Here is a 20,325-nt window from a genome sequence, read left to right as displayed (position 1 = left end):
CTGTCATCACAACTCAACTTTGTGCTTCTCTGACTCCATCAGAGCTGAAATCCTCTTTAACCCCAAACTCTGAATGAATAAACACCGTTTCCACCCTCCTGCTGACACACACCGACACACACCGACACACACCGACTGAAGGCTGTATTTCCACATTCCGCTCAGCGGGGGGGGGGGGCACAGCCTCAGGGCCGCCAGCCCGTCGGGAGCTTCCTCCAGGCTGCTGTGATGAAGACAGGCAGGAGACTCTGGGTGATGTTTGGATCCGGACTCTGACAGTCAGTCAGGACTGCAGCTCACTGGGCAGTCACGGGTAAGAAAACATCTTTTTTATTATTTTATTGCTGGTATCTGGGTTGAAATGTATTTCTATTATTGTTATTATTATTCTTTTACTTATAAAAGTTCAGTTTTTGATGTACACCGCTTTAGTTTGTTATTTTCACAGTAATAACTGGCGGTGTGGAGGGTTCAGAAGCTGCTTAGTGCAGGGCTGTAGCCATTAATAACGGGGGTTCAAGACACCCCCACCCCTCTTAGAAAATGTTGACCAGATGCTAAGTACATAAAACTATCTCATTATTTGTGTTTTTCTCAGCATTGATTTATGGGTTCAGTCTTACTGTGCTGTGGAACCAACAGGGAAAATATTGAATCCTCAATTATGTAGATTTTCTTTACCTTAAATCAGAACATTTTATCATGTAAAAAAAAAAAAAAAAACAACTTGGATCAGAGTTTTACACTTTCCGTTTAAAAACCCTGAATTCCCAGAGCAGATCGCACTTGGGAGACGGGGCCTGTGTGTCTGCAGCTTTGCTTTAACGTACAGAAGTTTCCTGATGGAAAGTTGTTTAAAAGCAGAATGGTGACCGTTATTTCAGAGGAAGCTCTGCAGCCGGAGAGGATGTAGCAACTCACATTGTTGCTGAGTGAGATCACCCACGTTCTCCAGATTTAAAGCTCGCTCCTCTCGCCGGGCACTCGCATCCTGAGAGGACACGAGCCAAGAAAATCCCCTGTTTGGATGAGAGGCCTTCACTCTCACTAAGATTAACTGTCAGGGCAGCCAAGGTCAGCCGGTTGTGTGTAAGTTTTAAAAATCCAAAGACAACGCTTAACTGTCAGCGCTGCTTGATATAAATCTACAAAAGCCTCAAACAACGCAGACGATTGGATGAGAGTCGGCTGTAACCTTTCAACATCTCTCTTATCAGACTGAGACAGGAATTTGACTCTGCTGGTGTTTCATGCGGTGAATTCATGGAATTAGATAACCATACAAACGTGTTACTTCATCCAAATTTAGCTCATACAAGGGTGTGTGTTTTTGTACCAAAGCATCCAAATCTAAGCAAATGATTTTGTACGAGGGACCGCTTGAATCCCGCTGCTTTGCCTACGTGAATATATCATCTGCTGATGACTATCAACTCGAGCAAAACATTATTCCAGAGCTGTGTAAAATGCAAATAAACCCAGGGTGAGGCCAAGGATATTAAACTCTGTGTGTACTGCAGATAAACACATTAAATTCAGATTTGGAGTCAATAAAGAGGCGAAACAAACAAACTCTGATCTTCTTTATCCTAAATTGGACAATGACTGATTTATTTCTAGATTTTGATCAGAAACACTGATCTCCTTAAAAGTATCAAAAGTTTCCTCTGGGTTTACAGATATATTACAAACTGATTCACAGCCGGCATATTTGAAATGTAAAGCTTCTATGATCTGTATTTATTTGTTAGCGGGTCATTGAACTACTTCCCCCTCAGCTCCACTCAGGTTGTTGTTTTGGTGATCAGGCCTGCGACTGTAATTTCCTCTGTACTCAGAGGAGTCTACAACAGCTCCTCCATCCTCCTGTTTTGGATCTACTGGCTTGTTTGACACAACCCCGGTGTTTGTCTGCTGCTGATATTTCACATCCTATTGCATGCATGTTTCGAGAACTTCAAGAACTGCCATCAATTTCTTTTTTCTTTGTGTGTCCCTGCTCAGTCTCTGCGTTATAATGAAATGACACCATGCACATAAAAAAAAAAAGCTTCTGTGTTATGCTCCAGGCTGAATAATAACAAGTCGACATTAGCTTTTATATGAAAGTGCCACCGTGCCAAAGAACAGACGGAGGAAGCTGTCAAATAAACACAGACAGATTTGGTAACAGTCACCTCTTTGTGACAGATGAGGATACGGTTTAAACAGTGATATTTTCCTTATGGTCCGCAGTGCAGCCACAATCTTTAAGAAAATGCTGAATCCGCATACAGACAGAACCAAAATTCAGTTGTGTTGATCCTCATAGTTTCGTCTCTGCTCCTCTAGTTTGTCGCCACACTTTCATACTTCCGTTTCTTCAGGTTTGATGGATACAGCTGATGGTTATTTTCATTATTTTCTCCATTAATCTTTCGCTCTGTGACTGGTTTAAATGTCTCGCAGTCCCCTTCATGAAGCTGGAACAATTGTGTATTTGGCATTATTGCTTCAAAAGGAAATGACGAATGGGTATACATGATTGTTTTGGATTCAGTTTCAAGCAAAGTTTTCCTCTGAAGTTCTTTCTGACGGCGTGTGATGAGTGTCAGTCCCAAATAAACTGCAGGAGAAGTGAGGGGGCTCTTTGGTTGGCAGGTCTAGACGGCCTCATACAGACTCCAGCTGACAACCGTGGTCCTCTTAAACCCCCCCCCGCCGGGAAAGCGTGGACCCTGTTGTTGGGGAGTTAGCACATTCCTGCCTCCCCACAGCAGAGCAGCGTTTAGCTCTATTGTGGCGGCGATGAAGTCGGCCAAACGAACTCACTCTCCTCCTGCCGGCTTCATGTGTGCCATTTGGAAGAGACAGGTCTTGTTTGCGTCGACCGCATGTGCTTTTATGTTCAGACGGTGTCACCAAGTGCATGACAGTTTTAGGAAGTGACCAGCAATTACAGTAGCTTTGTTTTGTTTTGTTTTGTTTTTTTTGTTGCTGATGTATTTTTTTTTTTTTCATGTCTCCAAAGGAAAGGGCTCTTAAATGTTGTCATGTCACAGTTTCCCATCTTGATGCGCGTACGAAATGAAACCTGAGATTAAAATAGTCAGAGAGGGGTAATTTATGCCTCAGGAAATTACAGTGAAATGAGGCAATATCTCATTTTGAACCTCCTCATGCTCATTTGTGTTGTTTTCTAACTGCGCTCACCAGCTTTGATGTCGTCTGCTCTGAACATGGAAAATAAGATCAGCGGCTGAATTTGGCCCATTTTCATGTTTCTGATATAAAGTGAAGTGAAGGGCTCTTTATTTCTGTGTATGTACTGTCAGAGCATCCATTTTGTTTACACACATTTTTTATTTTAAACCACATAATCAGTCAAACATTGCACAGCTTGATGCCTCTTTTGACTGTATTGTTAAAAGACGTTATGTATTTCACAGCACATTGTTTATATTAAGACACAAAATAAAAAAAAAATCCCTTCATATTGTTATTATCATCCAGAGTTTTACCAAAATAAACTCCATGTAAAATTAAAGAGTTTCATCCAAGCTGTTTAGCTTTTTGTGTTTTGCAAAATATATTGTGTGAAATAAATAAGTTTTAGATCTTTAATGAATTCATTTAGTGTGTGTTTGTATTTCTACAACTGTGTGCTGCTCTCCATCAATTTGTATTCTTTGGATGAAACATTCTGGTTTTACTTCAATCAGGTCAGATTTTAGCTCAATCTAATCCTGAACTGGTGAAGTTCACTCTGGATTACAGCGTGATAAATAATTACATAACACAGAGAGAGATTGGCAATAAACAAAGAAACACATTCCAGTGACAAGAAGAAAAAAGCCGAGCCAAACAAAGATCAGTGAGTTTATTCCAATGTTTGTTTTATGTATTTACACTGAAGCTCTTATCACCACACTGAATAAACTCAAATGTGTTTTGAAGGAGACAGCTGATCTTTGGCCCCAAACATCTGCTGGGAGTAAACTGAAGTCTGAAAATAGCTCCTGACTTTATAGACCTAATTCTTCAGATCATTTTTTGAGGACAATAGTCCAGATTTCAGGGGGTGTATGTTTCCTGAACTCGGCTACGGCCCTCCCATCGAGTCCAAGCTGCCAATTAACTGCACAGCCCTCACGTGAAAGTCACAGTAGCGTCTGTTTCACAGCCAAACACTGGACTCCTGGTCTCCAGTGACCCGAGTCACCATGCCAACTCCCACGATCCTCACAGCAACCAGGAGTCCTCAGAGAAGCTGCTAGGTTTACAGGCATATTTACATCTCTGTGAGCTGACATAAAGCGGATCCGCTTCAGTCCTGAGAGAGACGGCAGGAGGCAGGTAGGACAGAGGAAATGCATCAGGTGGATTAGGACGGGATGTTGTAGCTGTTTCTCAGTTGAGCCTGTTTGTGCTTTCTGTTGCAGAGATGGTCTTCCAGTGGATTCTCCTGCTGGCTTTCACACTGCTGGTGCAGAGGAGACTAGCGGTTGCATGTGTGTGTCCAGCAGCCACCATTTTGTCCCAGTTTCCCTCCGAGGTTCCCGCTGGCGTCTGTTGCCTGAACTACTCTGGCTCTGCTGTCAGCCATGTGCGCTGGTCCGTGTTTACCAATGAGACAAACATAGAGACACTGGATCTCTCCAGCTGCAACATCAGCTCTGTTGATATAAGCGGCAGAGAGACTTCCACACTGCAGAAGGTTTTCTTGGGTCATAACAGACTGACGAAGCTGCCAAAAGACTTTCTGGCCAGCCAGCCCAATCTGAGGGAGGTGGATCTGAGGGGGAACCAGCTTCAGGAACTTCCTGAGGGCTTCCTCCAGGACTCCGACAGCCTCCAGGAGCTGTATCTTCAAGGAAACCAGCTACGCTTACTCCCCAGCTCTGTGCTGCAGAAGGCCAGTCTGCAGCGGCTGGAAGTGGAGGGGAACCCCTGGGACTGCTCCTGTTTGTTATTGGAAGCCCTGGAGGGGGGCCAGCGTGTTAACAGGACAAACAACCTGCAGGATCTGCTGGGGAACTTCACCTGCTTCTCTCCCAGGCACTTGGCCGGCAGGACTGTGTGGTCTGTGAGAATCAGTGACGTCTGTCGCCCTCCCGGCCTCACCGCACTCTTCATTGTGCTTCCCCTCCTCATCCTCGCCATTTTGGTCCTCTGCTTGTGCTGCGGGAGGAAGAAGAAAGACACGTCCGTTTTCAGTCCCTCGAAGAAAAAGTACTCCGGCTGTAATGGCCAGAAATATCGCAGCAAGCCCCCACCTGTGGCCGTGGAGCAGAAAAGTACTGGAAAAAATGAGGGGATCCTGAAGAACCAGATGCTGCTGCGTCCAGCGTCCGGCCTCCTGGGCAGCACCAGAGACATCTATGAAGAAGTGGAGATCAAGCTGGGCTCCGATGAGTCTCTTCCACGGGTCTCCTCGGGGGTTTCCAGCTCCACGGAAGGAAAGCAGGGCTCCCAGGAGCCCGACGGGGCCAGTAAGACGGAGCTGGACACAGTTAGCGTGACAGAGGTGATGAAAGACTCGGCCGACAGAGAGAAAGCTTACATGATCCAGTCCACCGAATACTACAGCCTGGTCCCGGGCATCGAGCTGGAGGACTCGGACCACGGAGAGTACGAGAATGTCGACCTCTCATGACATCCTTTCAAAAGAAATCACATCACATTTGTTTGTTTGCTTTCGTTTTGGGAGCTAAATAAGGAGGTCAGACCTTCTCACAGGGTATAAAGTCCTGGACACTCATCGCTGTGACTGATGAGCAGAAGAGTTGGTTTGAATTTTGTTATTTTATGCGGAAACGTCTGTGCTCTTCTCGCTGGGTTAGCCACCAGAACAGCCATAATGTACCAGACTACTGTTGCATATTTATATACATTCATTAAAAACCAGCATTTTAGGATCTTTAAGTAGCATAGTTAAGCGTAATCACTTGAATCGAGTGGAAACAGCTAGCCTGGCACAAAATATGACTACCAACGAGGTTAAAGCTGAATAAATGACACGCGTGTGATAACATCACCTTCACATTCGGGGTTTTGAAATCTCCTGTTCAACAATCCTCATCGAAAGCAGATAACCTGCTGACTGCCAGCCAAGTGAACTCAGTGGCTTGTTCGCTAACGCGTCATATTCAAAACGTGTTTGTACAATTGATCCCGGTCCATTATCGTCTGTAAAGCAGCTCAGCTTTGATCAATCAGAGGTCACGGTGGAGTCGGGGGGTTAAAGGTGAAGTGTGTACGTTTTCTCTGCCAACAGATGTGGTTTCTGTCTGGAAGCAGGTGGTGGTGATTAGCTTTTATAGCCAGGAGCGTGAGCCGTTGTTGCTTTTATGAGCCAGCTTCTTCAATATCACGCTGAACTGAGGGAAGAGTCTGACAGGACTGTAGCAACAACAACAACAACAAAAAAACATACACACGACACCTTTAACGGCGCAACAGCTGATGAGCAATAGCTTCCTGTAGTTTAGACTGAGAGAGGCCTGGCTCGGCTTCCTGAGGGGACGAGCAAGCCGAGCTAGCTGTTTTTCTCGTTTCCAATCTATATGCTAGTCTCAGCTGAGAAAGTCATCTAAGTCTACATGCACAGACATCAGTGGCGTAAATGTGAACAAGAAAGCAAAGAGGAGTATTTCCTCATAACGTCACGCTGTGAGTTTCAGTAAAGGCTGGTTGTCTATCAGCAGACACAGTGTGGTCGGAACAGCGACGGGGGAAGTGATTTAATCTGCAGCTTTTCCTGTGGGACCTGAGCAGCCACCGTTTGAAAGGGAGGCCCACTTTTCTCTCTCAGCAAAAACGCAGCAGTTTGCCAGCTTTCGTTTCTTCTCCCTAATGCGGCGCTCCGTGTTGTTTTTCAGTCAGCAAAGAACAGCACATCTTTTTTATTTCACGTACCTACTTATTTAAATACTTTTGCACAGTGTGAACTTTGCTTTACCTCACCCGAGTGTGTCTGCTTCATGCATTCCACTTGAAACAGGATGTTCTGGAATAAAATGCTTCACCTGGAGCCGCACAACTGGAACTATAGATGCTTAACAATGACTAATCCCATCGCAACGCCCACTGCGAACTGAATGTGAGACGTGGAATGTAAAGCTCTGGTGAGAAGCCTACATCGATAGAAGCACAGTGAAAGCGTCACCAACTAAAACAAAACACTAAAACACAGTGTTGGCAAATGTCATATCTCATCTAAATGCTGGTTGCATGCCGGTTTAAGATATCAATGTCTGCAGTGCTCATTCAGTAAACCGAGCCGCGGAGCGTTTGTGTGCGGTGGCACTACGGCGTGACGACACCGAGGAGGAAACCTACAGAGAAAATACCTGAACGTCGGGGTCAGCATGAAGGAGCGGGGCAGGACAGGCCATTGTTAACTCAGATGTCTTACTCTTACGCTGGTTGGCTTTGAATGCTAATTGGCTTTTGTTCAGCGGCACAGATTGTGTGAGGGAGCAGCGAAGGGTGTGGAGCTTCCTGGAATTTAAAAAGTCGAGGTGTATTTCGAACATATTTTCCATGAAATCTTTGCTTATCAACGCTGTAAGACTTACCGAGCTCCAAATGTCAAAAGACAAACTTAAAGATGTTGCATTTTAGTCGTTTTTAGTACAATTTGTACAGCGGCTCTGTCTGAAGACTCTGAGGTCACGTCCCAGATTTTCTTCTTTTTCATGGGGGTTTTGGGAAACCTTGAGGGAGTTTACAGTCTCCAGCTGACCGTTCCCTAAACCCTGACCCTGAACGGTGACCAGTTCGAGTTTAGCCATCATAAATATCCAACATAGCCTCGTCTAGCTTTGGGTTCTCCACTGCTGCAAGATATTTAACAGGCCAGAATTCAAGGAACTTGGCATTAGAAGATAAAAGATAAAGAAAGATCAAATAGTCATAACTATAACACCTCTGTCATCTTAATGTAAAAAAAAAAAGGACAAGCATGCAGCTCACAGTTGGAGCTGATATTTCCTTTGTCCTGCTGATGATACCAGGACCAACCAACAGCTGCAAATCCAGAACAATGCTACTTTAGCCATTAGCTTTAGCCGTAGTCTTTCGCATTGATTACTTGGTTGCGTGAAAAGAACTTAAAGAGAATATAACAGAGAGAATGAAATATTGAACAGCCGAAAGAACTTTTTTTTAACCATAGTATTTACAGTTAATTATTTGTAAAAAAGAAAATAGATGAACTGATATGAAATGCAATAAAAGCACTGATCTTCTTTTTGTCTATTCTGGCAGATGCACTTTTTTTTATGTGTATGCAATATTTTGAATATCATTCAAATAAAGGCCCTTTTTCAAGATTTCTATTTCAGGATTGTGTTAATGATCAATGACATGAGAGAGGAAGTCAAACCCAAACTATGTCATTAGTTCACTGCTGATTTGATCTTTCTCTCTGGCTCTGTTTGCCCCGACAACAACCCAGGTCGATCCTACTTTTCATTTCAGCTCTTGTTTCACTCACCGTGGGAAGCTGTAATTACTGCATTGGGTTACCTGACAGAGCTGCTCTCCTTGTCCTCTTTTCAGAGGTCTCAGCTCCTGACCAGTATATCCAGTAGCTGAGTATGGGAAGAGACTGGGCAGAAACCACTGTAGTATCCATACATGCTAAAGTGGGATTGAGATCAGATCACAGAGGAACCATTGTCCTCTCATCTGATGCCCAGTTTGATTGAGGGGAATAGTTTCAGTGAAAACAGAATAGTTCCATCATCAAAATAGTTGTGTGTCATAGAAACAGCAAAATTGAAACACCTCTTAAATATATATATAAAAAAAAATCTTTGCATCTGTAACAGCTAATCCAGGTATAATAAAAGTCCTCCTAACTCGTTATTAGATATGTCAACTGTTCTCTTCGTTGTTTTCTGTCAATACAGGAGCCTTAAACTGTCAGTGTTTATGAGATAAATCCAGACCGAGGCCTCAGGGCTGAGGCTGAGCACCACAGGAGCACCATCTGCTGACTGGAGAGGAAACTAACCTTTACAAGGCAGACGCACCGAACAGACTGAGAATAAATCAGCTGGTAATGAGTGCAGACACTGAGGTTCTTCGGCAGAGAACAGGGAAGTCCACAGTCCGAACTTTTTGTTCGGTCTGTGCTGGAGGATGGGTGACCTCATAAACATCCACTCAGAGGGAGAGCAAACAGAGATAAAAGATAAAACCCTGCTGCTGCTGCAAAAAGAGTCTGATTTACAGTGAGCAGCTGTAACGATGTGAAAAATAAACAAGTGAGCCGAGCGAATGACAAAAGCTGAGAGGCGGATGGGACGGGCCCAGCTGACGGTCTACCTGCATCACCCTGCAGAGATGTCTGGACTGCTGCCAATGGCCGGGACAGTAAATAACTCTGGAAGGAATCAATCTGGGTGTGCTTTGTTTGCATTACATTCACTTAGATAACAGGTCCAAAGTGCTTAAAAGAGATTTTTCTGGCATCTTTAGAAATGCTAATATTGCCTTTAACTTTAAAGAGCCTGGAGTATAAAACATAGATGTTTAAAGGCTTAGTAGATTAAATATATGGAATATAAAGAGAACATGGAAGATTCACAAAGAATGCAAGATTAGAAATAAAATGTTTAAATCACTGTCCTTCGTTTGAATTAAATGGGAATGCTGCCTGTGATATCAGCTGGCCTCCCAATTGATTAAAAAGCTAATAACCTGGTAGAAGGTTTCTAATAAAACAAATGTTGGCACTGGACGTGACGCCCTGTTTCTAAAAGCAGCTGTAATTGATTTATTGTGGTCTATTTGTCTCTGTGTGTGTTTATGAGTATTTTCAGGCAGGAGACTGGATGAAAATGTTTTTAATACTGATCTATTGTATTGTACACTTACGTGTGTTTTCTGTGCTTCAGAACTTTGTAATCTCAGGTTTCTTTTAGTTTTTATTAGTATTATCATTGTTGTCAAACATTATGTTCAGTTTTTGTTTTGTTTTGTTGCATATGAGGATTTGATGCTTTTTCCTGTCTATTGTGAATCATAAATAATGATAATGATGGGAAGCCAGCCCCCCCTCAGGGTTAATGTGAATTATTTTGCACACTTTTATCAACCTAAAATAATGATTACCAGATGAATCTGGAGGTTTTGATTATCGAAACAAAGACGAGTGATCGCCCCGTTTCCATTCACCGTCACTCATCGCTGTAGGTGTGTTTTACTTTAGGCATCAGGTTCTCAGGCAATAAATTTAAGATGTTAATTTATGGCTGCACAACAGAGACATTTAAATGCAAACCAGGAGGAAGAAGTTTTCTTCTCAGGATCCAGCACAGCACCCGGTGATTCACCTGCCTGCCCAGGTATGATGGCTGTTGAGGTTTTGAGGGTTTTTTTTTTTGTTTTTTTTTTAAATATACACATGTCAGGATTAAGGAACATTTGTAAAAAACATTGTTGGTATTTTACAGGCATCTTCTGCTGCAGTAAATATGACAGTTTCTTACACACTCGAGGTGGCTAATGTCCGGTTTGGTGGCTTCACCAAGCTGCTGTTACGGTGGAGGGGAAGCATCTACAGGCTGCTCTATAAGGACCTCCTGGTGTTTTGTGGGGTTTACTTGTTTTTCAGTTTGTTTTACAGGTAAATAAAATGATTTTATCATTGAACTCTGCTGTAAACGAATCCGTTTTAGGTGGGGTTTTTTTTGTCCACTGGACAGATTTTATTTGCTTTGGCAGGTTCCTCCTAACACCGAAGCAGCAGGATCTGTTTGAGCGCGTCGCCCTTTACTGTGATCAATTTACCAACACCAACTTCATCCCAGTTTTATTTGTACTGGGTGAGTCTGACTGAACGGAAACCCAGAAAGCTAAATCAAAAGATCCTACAGGTCACCATCATTTCCATCTTCTGTCGCAGGTTTCTACGTGACCCTGGCCTTCAATCGCTGGTGGGGTCAGTACACCAGCTTCCCGCTGCCTGACAACCTGATGATGGTTGTGTCTGGAAACGTCCACGGCGCCGACGAGACGGGTCGTCTGCTACGACGGACCCTCATGAGATACGCCAACTTATCCTCAGTGCTTATTCTCCGCTCAATTAGCACAAGAGTTCACAAGCGTTTCCCCACTTTGGAGCACATTGTTGAGGCAGGTGAGTCCAGCAGTGGAGCCACAGCTCCCAGTCAACAGTTTAGCCTGAATTTTTTTTTCCAACATTTTAATTGTGTTCAACTTTTTTTCATACTGTTGTGTGAAAATGTGAACCCTCTGAAAGACAAATCTGTTTTACACCTGATGCCAACGTGTCTAATATGTGTGTGTGCAGGATTCATGACCATGCATGAGCTGAAAATGTTTGAATCACTTCACTCTGATTTCAACAAGTACTGGATGCCTCTGACTTGGTTCTCGAACCTGGCATCCAGAGCGAGAGAGGAGGGTCGGGTGAGGGACGACATAGCTCTGAGGCTGCTGATGGATGTGAGGGATCGGATGCTATTTTTCCAAACATTTCCATTTTACAAATGTGAAACTGTTTTAACTGTTAAAACATTGTGCTTTCAGGAGCTTAACAACTACAGAGCCAAGTGCAGCCTCCTGTTCCACTACGACTGGATCACCATCCCTCTGGTCTACACTCAGGTAGGATGAGCCATTGGTGAGATGTAGCTGAGCACATTTACTCTAAAGTAATCCAGAATTACATGTCTTGGCTATAATCCAGAGGGAAATGGTTTACTTTATTTCAAGACTTTACATGTTCAATGGAAAGGAAATATTTCTGTAATATTTTGTCTTCTAATCGAGCAATGTCACTTATGATAAAAATAATCTATCTGTTACTTAAGAAAATTACTATCAGATTAATTCAGAATGAAAATAATCGTTAGTTGCATTAAATTGTGCAGCTGGACTTTACAAGTGAATGTGTGCGCTTTCAGAATAAGCTAATATGTATAACACTGACTGAGGCCGTTTCTTTGTATTTAATACTTTTACTTTTAATACCATAACATTAATATAAGACCATAAGACCTTTTTTGTGAGTTGTTTTTCTTTTACTCTTAATTTTACTTAAAGTAAATCCAAAATTCATTTGAAAAGGGAGTTGATGACCACCTTGTTTCTCGTCTCTGCAGGTTGTTACTATTGCAGTTTACTCGTTTTTTGCCTTCTGTGTGATTGGCCGCCAGTTCCTGAACCCAGAGAAGGGATACAAGGATCACAAACTGGACCTGTACGTCCCTGTTTTCACACTGCTGCAGTTCTTCTTCTACACCGGCTGGCTCAAGGTAACACAGCACACCCATGCATCACTGGTAGAGACAGATTTTATTTTGATTATGTGATTACAGAGCAATGCCCTTGCGTTTCCTTTCTGCAGGTGGGGGAGTTGATCATCAATCCATTTGGTGAAGACGACGATGACTTTGAAACCAACCAGCTGATTGACCGGAACATTCAGGTTTATCTCCGGTACAACTTCTGTCAACACCTGAAGTAACGTGGGACCGCTCATTTAAATTCTCTTCTCCTCTCCTGTAGGTGTCAATGCTGGCTGTGGATGACATGTACCAGAACCTGGCGCCAATTGTGAAAGACAAGCACTGGTCGCAGAGACATTTCTCCATCCCTTATACTCTGTCCACAGTGGCAGAGACTCTCAGACCAGCTTTCAAAGGCTCCACCTTTGACATGAGGTCAACTACGTCTTACTTTTTTAATATTTTGCTGCTGCACATTAACCACTGGAAGACTTGAGTTTATAGATCTCTCATGTTTGCAGGATGAGTACTGAGGATCTTGAAATTCACCAGCCTGAAGACACTCCTGTAAAGAAACAGTATTTCCCTCAGAGGGGCTCTCTGGGTGACGGCCTTGACGGTCTCCTACAGAGGGGTAAAGGAATCCTACGTGGAGTGAGCCTCCCATCCCTGATAGATGTCTCATCACACCCAAATGAGGAAGAAGATGATGTTGAGGCTGACATCAGCGCCACCAACCACAAAGAACAAGAAAAGACATTGATTAAAATTGCAGTGGAGCACTGTTGAAAATAACCCGGCTTATAGCTCCATGTGATATCTTGATAGCTTTGCTTCAAACATGGTGTTTTTGAACCAAAACCTAAAACTATTGTTGTACAAAATATTTCTTGATTCAACACTAAAGATTTAATTTGTGAAATAAATGATGTAATTATGTAAATCAGAAAATGAATTCTATTTCATTGGTCATTTATTTTCCAGACGTGAATCTCGAGTGTCAAAAGGATGACAGTACATCATAAACTCTGGCAAATTCAGATTATTATCATCATCATCTTCATCAATCCTTCATGCTCACATTTTTAGTTTTGGTTTACGATCACTTTTAATTTAATACATGTCACAAACATGGAAGTCCAACAGCAGAAAAAGACCAGCCATACATTTTATAAAGTACAGTCGAGGTAAAGCTAGTGATGCTGTAGCTGAGTGTGACTTCTCTGTTTACTAATTGATTATCTAATGTAAGGTTAGCTGCCTAATCTGCCATGTAGTATTGCAATGACACAAACTGTATAATGTGTGTGTCCCATGCAACATGTGACAGAAGACTATATTTGACCGCACCTGTTTTTTTTACATAATGAAGAAAATAAAGCAAAAACAAAGTCAAAACCCGGGATAAGACCTGTAGAACCACACAACTGTGATATATTATTTCTTTTAAATGTATATGTTTTTTTCTTTCCATAGATTTTTAATAAACAGTAACAATAAACCAATTCATTAAATGCGCTACTTTTATTTTGAAATACAAAAACCACGGATGTCCGTTTGGGTCAAAAGTCTTCTTCCGCGTTGGTCAAATATCCGCATAAATCTACAACACCGACGAGTTTGACAGCAGAAAAAAAGCCTTCCCATCACTGGGGGTATGTTCTCAGCTGTTTCTAAAACATCTCTCTGGCTTCTAGCTCATAGATAATTTCTGTCCTCTTCGCTTTTGACTTCACTCATCGTGTCTTTCCAATCATTTGCCCAGCACCTAGCTAGCGTGCTAACGTTAGCCCAGTAAGTCCTGTTTAAAGAAGCCGACACTCTTTCTTGCAGCTTCCGCGGACTTTGGTTGCTGATAAGCGCGTTGTTGACCTGTTAAGCTGTGATAATGTCCCCGTGTTTTTCCTGTTGTTGATGGAGGCCTCTGTTTCTGGGGAATATTCGGTTTTGTTTGGGTTTGTTTGACAGGATTGTCCAGGACAGTGCTGGTGTAATGTCAGCTGGCGCCCCCTCCTCCTCCTCCTCCTCCTCCTCCTGCTGACTGTCACCTCCATCAGCACCACCACTGTCATCCTCCTCATCTCCATCATCTTCATCATGTCCCTGGGCGACAACCCTCACCTGCTGCTTGGCAGGATCCGCTTCCTGAACAGGTGCATAGAGAGCTTCAGGAGGAGCGAGCCAGTGCCGGAGTGTCTCTGCTACGTCCCCAGAGAGGTGTGCTACAAAGTCTGCAAGGACTCGTCGTCCGCCTCCTCAGGAGGGTCGGCAGGAGGCTCCACCGTCGGGAAAACCCTGGTGCCCGTCTTTGAAAGTCCACATCAGATCCCCCACAGCAAGAGAGCCTGCAAGTACAACATTGAACCAAAGAAAGGAACCTGTATCCGGACAACAGGGGAGGAATACTGCAACAGCCAGGGCCTGTGGGTCAAAATCAACAAGGTGCACGACACCTTCATGCACATCTTCTGTAAAATAAGAGTATCACAAATTACCCAGTAAATAAAAAAAACAAATATATTTTTTTAAATCAACAGTAAATGTATCTTTTGACAGAAAAGACCAGAGAAAATGCAGCAATGGCGTATGATTAATTAAAATCCGAACACGCCTTTGTTGAGACCTAAACTTTTAGTTTTTTATCTAAAAAAGGAAGCACAGGTTCCACAGAGTGTGGTGTGACTGAAAGCATAAGATCTCTTCAACAAAGAGAAGATTATCAATTAAAATCATAAAGTCTTCTCTTTTTTTTTTTATGCGGGCCACTTGATGTCAGATTTTTTAATTATTTAACTAAGTGAATTTCGACATTGTGTTGCCTAAAGATAGAATTATTACACAGCGTCAAATCATAACAGAGGTACTTCAAGGAACTTCATATATAGAGCGGGTCTAGACCAAAGTTTTTTCTAGAATAATTTGAAGAGACCTAACAAATGTGAATGATCCTATTTGTACTGGGGGCACCCTACAAACCACATAAAGGCCTGTTTGTGTTTTTGTGTTACCAGGAGCAGCTGGAAGAGCACCGTACCGGGCAGGATTTGGAGGAAGGCTGGATCCTGGTGTGTAAGCGTACGGAGGGAGGTGACAGGCTGGTGCCGGTAGAGTCACCAGAGAGCATCAGCAGGCAGCAGCAGCTCCTGGGCTACGACTACAAACCCTCCAACAGATGGGAGCAGGTGGTTGATGTGGAGAATGCACTTTACATCGGCTCCAAACCCAAAATCTCTGAATGTGATGAAGCTGCTGTCCAGAAGCTAAGGTTGACCCTGTTTGTGAGAAGTCAAATTAGAGTTTCAGGGAAAATAGCAGGTTGTCAATATGGGATATTTTTCTCTGTTTTCAAGGTATGTTCCTCCCACCTGGACATACGAATGTGATGAGGACCTGGTCCACTACTTCTATGATCACATCGGGAAGGAGGATGAGAACTTGGGGAGTGTGAAGCAGTGCGTGACCAGCATCGATGTTTCTTCGTGCTCAGTGAGTCACATCTATGCTTCTGTGTATAATTTGAAGCCGTGTGAAACAGTCTAGAAATTCGTTTTTGGACAAAGACGCTCAAGGGTTTGAGTTTTTCATATAATGTCCACTGCAGATAAAGCTATTTGAAAAAACACAGTATAAGAGCCAAATAAACAAACACTCATCTGTTTATGGGCTATTGTTTTCCCTGGAAACATAAAAAAAATTGACAGAAATGGCATAGTAGTGATTCTTACAGAGATGTTTGTTTCTGTAAATACCTGCAATTACAATACTGCTGAATTGACACAAACCACCCTCATATTTGTTGATAGGAGGATCCAAGTGGAGGGGCGAGCTGTCTGACTGATGGTGACACGGAAACTTACTGGGAGAGTGATGGCATGCAGGGGCAGCACTGGATCCGCCTGCACATGAAGAGAGGCACCGTGGTCAAGTAAGACGCTGCCAAGCAAAAATATATGACTGTGACCAATAGGGATCCAAATAAAATCAAGATGTTAGGGTCTGAGATAAATGTTTACCTAGTCTATACATAAATTGCAGGAATGATTTTTTGTTTTATGTAATGGACTTCTCTTTGATCTCAGTAAGCTGATATTGACAGTGGATGCAACAGATGACAACTACATGCCGAAGAGAGTTACAGTGTTTGGAGGAGAGGGAGACAACCTGAAGAAACTGAGTGATGTCACCATAGACGAGTGAGACTCTACAATAATTTCATCAATATATACATAAAAAAAAAACTCATCAGGTCCCACAGACCTGCTTCAGGTTACACCACGTGTTTTAGAGGGTGGTTTGGTATTGAAGCTGTTATGAAACCGTGTTCTTTGATAGGATTGAACATTTGAAGGTGATTTTTTTATTTTTTTTATTTATTTTTTTTTCAAAACGGGGTTGGGAAAATCATATGATTCATTTCCATTCATTTGGAAAATATGATGATATTATAACATTTCTGCAAGAAAGCTACTAATTACTGCAACACACAAGTTTAGACATGTTTAATAGAACATCAAGGAAACAGCTTAATCTTTAGCAAATTTACAAACCTTCAGTCAGTTTGACGATGGCTGTTTCCTTCAAGCAACCTGATTGGAGAAGTGTGCGTGCTGGAGGATATGACATCTCACCTGCCTGTCATTGAAGTCCGAATTGAAGAATGTCGAGGTAATACTTTTTTTTGTTTTTATGTATATTTAAGTACATACATAAACTTGAATACCTGTTTTGTCTTTTTTTTTTTGCTTGCAACCATGTTTGATCATGATATTGTGGAATTAAAAGATGGGTTTTGCTCCTTTGTTTTCCAGACGAGGGGATAGACGTCCGGATTCGAGGTTTGAAGATCAAGTCATCGTGTGAGAGGTACCTGGGTTTAAATGCTGATGTTTTCCAGTCCTCTAACTTGGTGCGCTACCCACGTCTGCAGGGCACCCCTCCCGACGTCCTGTACCGCAGGGCATTAGTCATCCAGAGGTAGGTAAACACTCATCAACTGCCTTGGCTCTTAGAACCAAAGTTATTTAAATTTCGGAAACAACAATCACTATAATCATTAGGCAGAAAGTATTTCTCAGGGTTTGTGGTGATTTTGATTTTGTTGTGTGTTGCTCCTGGCAGGTTCATCTGCCTTCTGGACAGTGTGCTCCCACACTTGGTTCCAGCATGGGACTACAGCCTTGGCACATTCAACCAGATCAAAGTGAGCCATTTCACTGTGTCACAATAGGCCCGAAACAGCCCACAGATTTTGATTAAACGTACATGAATGGATCACATGTGACAGTGTATGTAGTGACTGAAACACAGGAGCAGCATTTTCTCATGCACACCCTGGCTGATTTTAAAAGAGCTCACGATGATGTATTCTGACATGTACATGCACCTGTTGTAGCATCTTTAATCGTGACACGAGATCTCCGCTGATATTTTTGTCCGTTCTCTGGCACCCTCTAGAGTATAAAGCAGTTCCTCCTGCTGTCAAAGCGCCGCGCAGCTCTCATCACTCAGTGCCTGAAGGACTCTGAGACCAGTAAGCCAAACTTCATGCCCAGACTATACATCAACAGACGTCTGGCCATGGAGCACAAGGACAACCCCTCTCTAGACCTGAGCTGCAAGAATGCTGTGTTCAGTCAGGTAATGACTGGACTCTTAACTGTTGCCTTCATATTTTACTTAAACATTGGCGCGATGAAATGAAATGAATTTGCCAAATTTTTCTGCGTGCAGGTGTATGAAGGCCTCAGGCTTTCAGACAAGTTTGAGAAGACCTTGGATTATAGGTGTGCATTTTCTGAAAAAGTTTTTTCAATTTCAGTTTCAGGAAAGATTATTCTAAATCTAAAAATATTATTGACTCATCAGATGGCCTGCTCGCTATGACCAGTGGTGGGAATGTAAGTTCATCGCAGAGGGAATCATTGACCAGGGAGGTGGATTTCGCGACAGCCTGGCAGACATGTCTGAGGAGCTTTGTCCCAGCTCAGCTGAGTGTCTCATGCCTCTGCCATTCTTCTCTCGCACATCCAATGAGGTAATCACTTGTGGTCACCGCCTGCATACAGTAAAATTTACACGATGTCTGCCTTCTATACATGTCTTTTTCTGCTCTCCCAGGGAGCCGTAGAGGCCAGAGATTACTACGTCCCCAACCCGTCCTGTAAAGAGTTCCACAAGTACGAGTGGATCGGTCAGCTCATGGGAGCTGCTCTACGAGGGAAAGACTTCTTGGTGAGTGATGCCAGCTCTCCACCTGCTCAAGGTCGTTTGTATTCTTATCAATCACGAATCGCCCCCTCTGAATTCTCCTGTGTGCAACGGTGCAGGTCTTGGCTCTGCCTGGGCTGGTATGGAAGCAGCTGACCGGGGAAGCCATCAGCTGGAGTAAAGATTTTCCTGCTGTAGACTCTGTTATGGTGAGGACGTTCACATTATCTGCTTCAGCTCAACGGCAGTGCAATGTTCATTTTAACCCCATTTATTTTGTAAACTGAGCTGCTGTCTTCATCGTTTCGGATGTATTCAGGTCAACCTGCTGGAGGCCATGGAGAACATGGACCAAGAGATGTTTGAGTTCAGGTTTGGGGAGGAGCTGCTCTACACCACCCTGCTAAGTGACGGTCAGATGGTGGAGCTCATCCCCGGTGGCAGTAATGTGGCAGTTCGCTATGAGGACCGCAGCGAGTTCATCCGCCTGGTGCAGAAAGCTCGGCTGGAGGAGAGCAAGAAGCAGGTCAGATTTCAGTGTTAACGTTTTGAATGTGTTCTGACTTCCTGCTGCTTTTAGCTGATCGATGATGATATTCTTTGTGTTAAAGATTGCAGCCATGCAGGCGGGGCTGCTGAAGGTGGTTCCTCAGGCAGTGCTGGATCTGCTCACCTGGCAGGAAGTGGAAAAGAAAGTGTGTGGAGACCCTGAGATCACTGTGGAAGCCTTGAAACGTCTCAGTAAGTATTCAGAATTGGACAGAAATGGCAAAGCCCAACAACCACACATTTTCTATTGTGATTCAAGAGATGACACTATGTTGTTGATACCACTACTGAAATCAGTGTTGTTTCTATCTCCACCAGCACGATATGAAGACCTGGAACAAAGTGACGTTCGGGTGCAGTACTTGTGGGAAGCGCTGACAAACTTTACCAATGGTCAGTTCACAGTTTACTTAGCAACATTTTACATTGGTCAGTGGCTTTAACAACGTCACATTAATTGTGTGCAAGTGCAGCATCTTCTGCACTACTGATGAGTTATGAACTGACATATATGGTGAATGACTGACAGTGGCTTTGAATTTTTTTTTCAGAGGATCGCAGCAGGTTTCTGAGGTTTGTAACTGGTAGAAGTCGTCTTCCTGCGCCTATCTACGTCTTCCCTGACAAGCATGGGTGAGTGAAAATACATTGTCAAAGCTAAATGTCTGTATATTCTTTAATCGCTAAAACACTTATTTATAAAATGGGCATTAGAATATGATGCTATTTATTTGTGTGCTCACAAAAGGTTTTCTGTTTCCTGATATAGTTCTGAAATGACAGATGCACTTCCACAATCATCCACATGTTCCAGCACGCTTTTTTTACCCAACTATCCAAGGTATCCTAATATACTGGGCTTTGTATACTCAGAATCTGTGATAATACCTTCATGTGTATGTTAAATAGACAACTGCGCTTACAATGCAGTCTATGTAATGCTATTGTGCAATTTGATACAAAGCTGTTTTTGAGGAACTTCAGCAATAAAACTCCCTATGACATTATGAAGTGGATAACTTAATTTGTAAAACTTTTTTATTGATGGTAATTTTACTTTTACATCTTCTGCTCTTGTCTGTTCTTTCCTGCAGTGCAAAAGTTTGTGAAGAGAAGTTGCGTTATGCTGCATACAACTGTGTAGCCATAGATACAGACATGAGCCCGTGGGAAGAGTGATTCCTCTGCTACTTCACTGAACGAATGGAGAAAGCTTGCCAAGTTCATCACCATATCTACACAACTGCCAATTAATTCTGCTGTATATAATAAAGAATTATATGGATAAATGGGTATAGTGTTCCGGTGATTACAATTTTACTTT

At 42.9% G+C, this 20,325-nt stretch overlaps 3 protein-coding genes across 4 annotated transcripts; all 3 read left to right on the top strand.

Moving 5' to 3' along the window:
* The first annotated feature begins 100 nt into the window (after window positions 1-100).
* On the top strand, window positions 101-8,315 carry LOC115058062 (leucine-rich repeat and transmembrane domain-containing protein 2). 2 transcript variants are annotated; one of them, XM_029525368.1, is made up of 3 exons: window positions 101-313; window positions 4,163-4,335; window positions 4,422-8,315. In XM_029525368.1, exon 3 carries the CDS (start codon window positions 4,424-4,426, stop codon window positions 5,633-5,635), a length of 1,212 nt encoding a protein of 403 aa, XP_029381228.1. In that variant the 5' UTR covers window positions 101-313; window positions 4,163-4,335; window positions 4,422-4,423; the 3' UTR covers window positions 5,636-8,315. The 2 variants fall into 2 exon arrangements, with proteins under 2 accessions (XP_029381228.1, XP_029381227.1); XM_029525367.1 differs by lacking the exon at window positions 4,163-4,335.
* A 1,756-nt stretch (window positions 8,316-10,071) lies between these two features.
* Window positions 10,072-13,035, top strand: best4 (bestrophin 4). Its single transcript, XM_029525366.1, has 10 exons — window positions 10,072-10,337; window positions 10,446-10,618; window positions 10,717-10,817; window positions 10,898-11,131; window positions 11,306-11,460; window positions 11,545-11,622; window positions 12,120-12,272; window positions 12,365-12,445; window positions 12,526-12,680; window positions 12,767-13,035. Exons 1-10 carry the CDS (start codon window positions 10,266-10,268, stop codon window positions 13,032-13,034), a joined length of 1,470 nt encoding a protein of 489 aa, XP_029381226.1. The 5' UTR covers window positions 10,072-10,265; the 3' UTR covers window position 13,035.
* A 771-nt stretch (window positions 13,036-13,806) lies between these two features.
* Window positions 13,807-20,294, top strand: hectd3 (HECT domain containing 3). Its single transcript, XM_029525026.1, has 20 exons — window positions 13,807-13,900; window positions 14,214-14,687; window positions 15,257-15,510; window positions 15,596-15,731; window positions 16,049-16,170; window positions 16,325-16,438; window positions 16,828-16,910; window positions 17,054-17,219; window positions 17,364-17,445; window positions 17,700-17,882; window positions 17,976-18,028; window positions 18,111-18,279; window positions 18,363-18,476; window positions 18,572-18,661; window positions 18,772-18,978; window positions 19,064-19,193; window positions 19,320-19,394; window positions 19,553-19,634; window positions 19,771-19,842; window positions 20,096-20,294. Exons 2-20 carry the CDS (start codon window positions 14,343-14,345, stop codon window positions 20,178-20,180), a joined length of 2,562 nt encoding a protein of 853 aa, XP_029380886.1. The 5' UTR covers window positions 13,807-13,900; window positions 14,214-14,342; the 3' UTR covers window positions 20,181-20,294.
* The last annotated feature ends 31 nt before the right edge of the window (window positions 20,295-20,325 follow it).

The sequence above is a fragment of the Echeneis naucrates genome, chromosome 17 (genome assembly GCF_900963305.1).
Source record: "Echeneis naucrates chromosome 17, fEcheNa1.1, whole genome shotgun sequence".
NCBI classification, from domain to species: Eukaryota; Metazoa; Chordata; class Actinopteri; order Carangiformes; family Echeneidae; genus Echeneis; species Echeneis naucrates.
This window is presented reverse-complemented; position numbering and strand designations above follow the sequence as displayed.